Source organism: Sinocyclocheilus grahami, unplaced genomic scaffold (genome assembly GCF_001515645.1).
Source record: "Sinocyclocheilus grahami isolate Dianchi unplaced genomic scaffold, SAMN03320097.WGS_v1.1 scaffold552.1, whole genome shotgun sequence".
Taxonomy (NCBI): domain Eukaryota; kingdom Metazoa; phylum Chordata; class Actinopteri; order Cypriniformes; family Cyprinidae; genus Sinocyclocheilus; species Sinocyclocheilus grahami.
In genome coordinates, this window is record NW_015505731.1 from 507366 (window position 1) to 508579 (window position 1214).

The 1214-nt window shown below is 41.5% G+C and overlaps 1 protein-coding gene across 1 annotated transcript in view; it reads right to left on the reverse strand.

Moving 5' to 3' along the window:
* The window catches only part of LOC107555987 (arf-GAP with coiled-coil, ANK repeat and PH domain-containing protein 3-like), a 53490-nt gene that overhangs the window by 4425 nt on the left and 47851 nt on the right, over positions 1-1214 (reverse strand). Inside the window, exons 18-19 of the mRNA XM_016238951.1 lie at positions 961-1071; positions 806-867 (exon numbers count right to left, since the gene is read on the reverse strand). Coding sequence (XP_016094437.1) covers positions 806-867; positions 961-1071 — 173 coding nt within the window. The remainder of the gene's footprint in view (positions 1-805; positions 868-960; positions 1072-1214) is intronic.

Genomic DNA, 1214 nt, shown 5'->3' on the forward strand with positions numbered 1-1214 from the left:
AAGTACAAATATATAAAACAGACGGTTGCTATAAGTTCTATAAATCATTTCGAATAGCTGACATCTCTTTAAAACTTTAAAGGGGTCAAAACACCCGTTTTATTAGCATATGACGGGAGTCCGATGTGTTTTTGAAATGTGAAAGACAAAAAAAGTCTAGTTAGCTAAACATAAAGGCCTTGTTTTCTTTACTAAACGAGAAAATGTACATGGATACAGATTTCCGTATTCCAGTTATCATTGCACTAATCCTCAGGACGGAACATAAATAAAAAGCACAACAAACAACATTTACATGACACAAAATAACATAAAAAGAAAAGAACTCAGTTGTAAAAAAAAAAATACTGTCGGTAGGAAAAGTGTGCACAGTCATATTTTGCACATAAACACTCGGAAATGCTGTTTTGAATTGCTAATGAATTCAAATTCGTTGAAACAAATTCGATTAGGCCATTAACTAATCGCATTTAACGTCATGTTTGAATGATACACAATTCAAAACAGCCGCGTTCTAGCCGCCGCATACCGTAAATAGCCGTTCCATTTCAATATTTTTGTATTAACCACATACATACATACGAGCACAACGTGTAAACTAATTGGTCAGGTGGGAGGAGGTTAAAGATAGCACTCGATCCTTGCTAAAGCTATTCCTGTTAAGGACTACAAACTTAGTAGGTAGTTCTCCTCAGTCTGTCAGTGCTCGAGAGCGCCCCCTAGCATTCGTCAATCGAGAGGCAGATAAACTCCTGAATACACTTTCTATACTGCTGCTCTGTGGGACTACTGCTGGGGTATTGACCTGGTTGTCCGAAGGGCCCGTCCGCTTCGCGCATCTCCTCGGTCATCCGGGCTAACCGCAATCTGACCGAGAGAGAGAGAGAACAAAAACATTGGCTTTCATGTGCAGTGGCACTCTGGGGGAATCTACAAAAGGAAGTGAAGTTCTTGACTCACAGGGTGACGATGTCCGCGTTGGCTGCCTGAACAGCAATGCTAAGAGGGTCCTGCCCGTCCTTGTCGACCTCCACCTGAGAGGCTCCTCGCTTCAGGAACAAACACACCTGTCTGTGGACACACGCATACAGTACACAAAGGGTTAAATGATAAGTTATTCTGAGGTAGATCGGCGTATTACTATGGTTTGGACAAATTGCCTCACAGACAATCAGTGTTGGGGAGTAACTAGTTACATGTAACGGAATTACGTA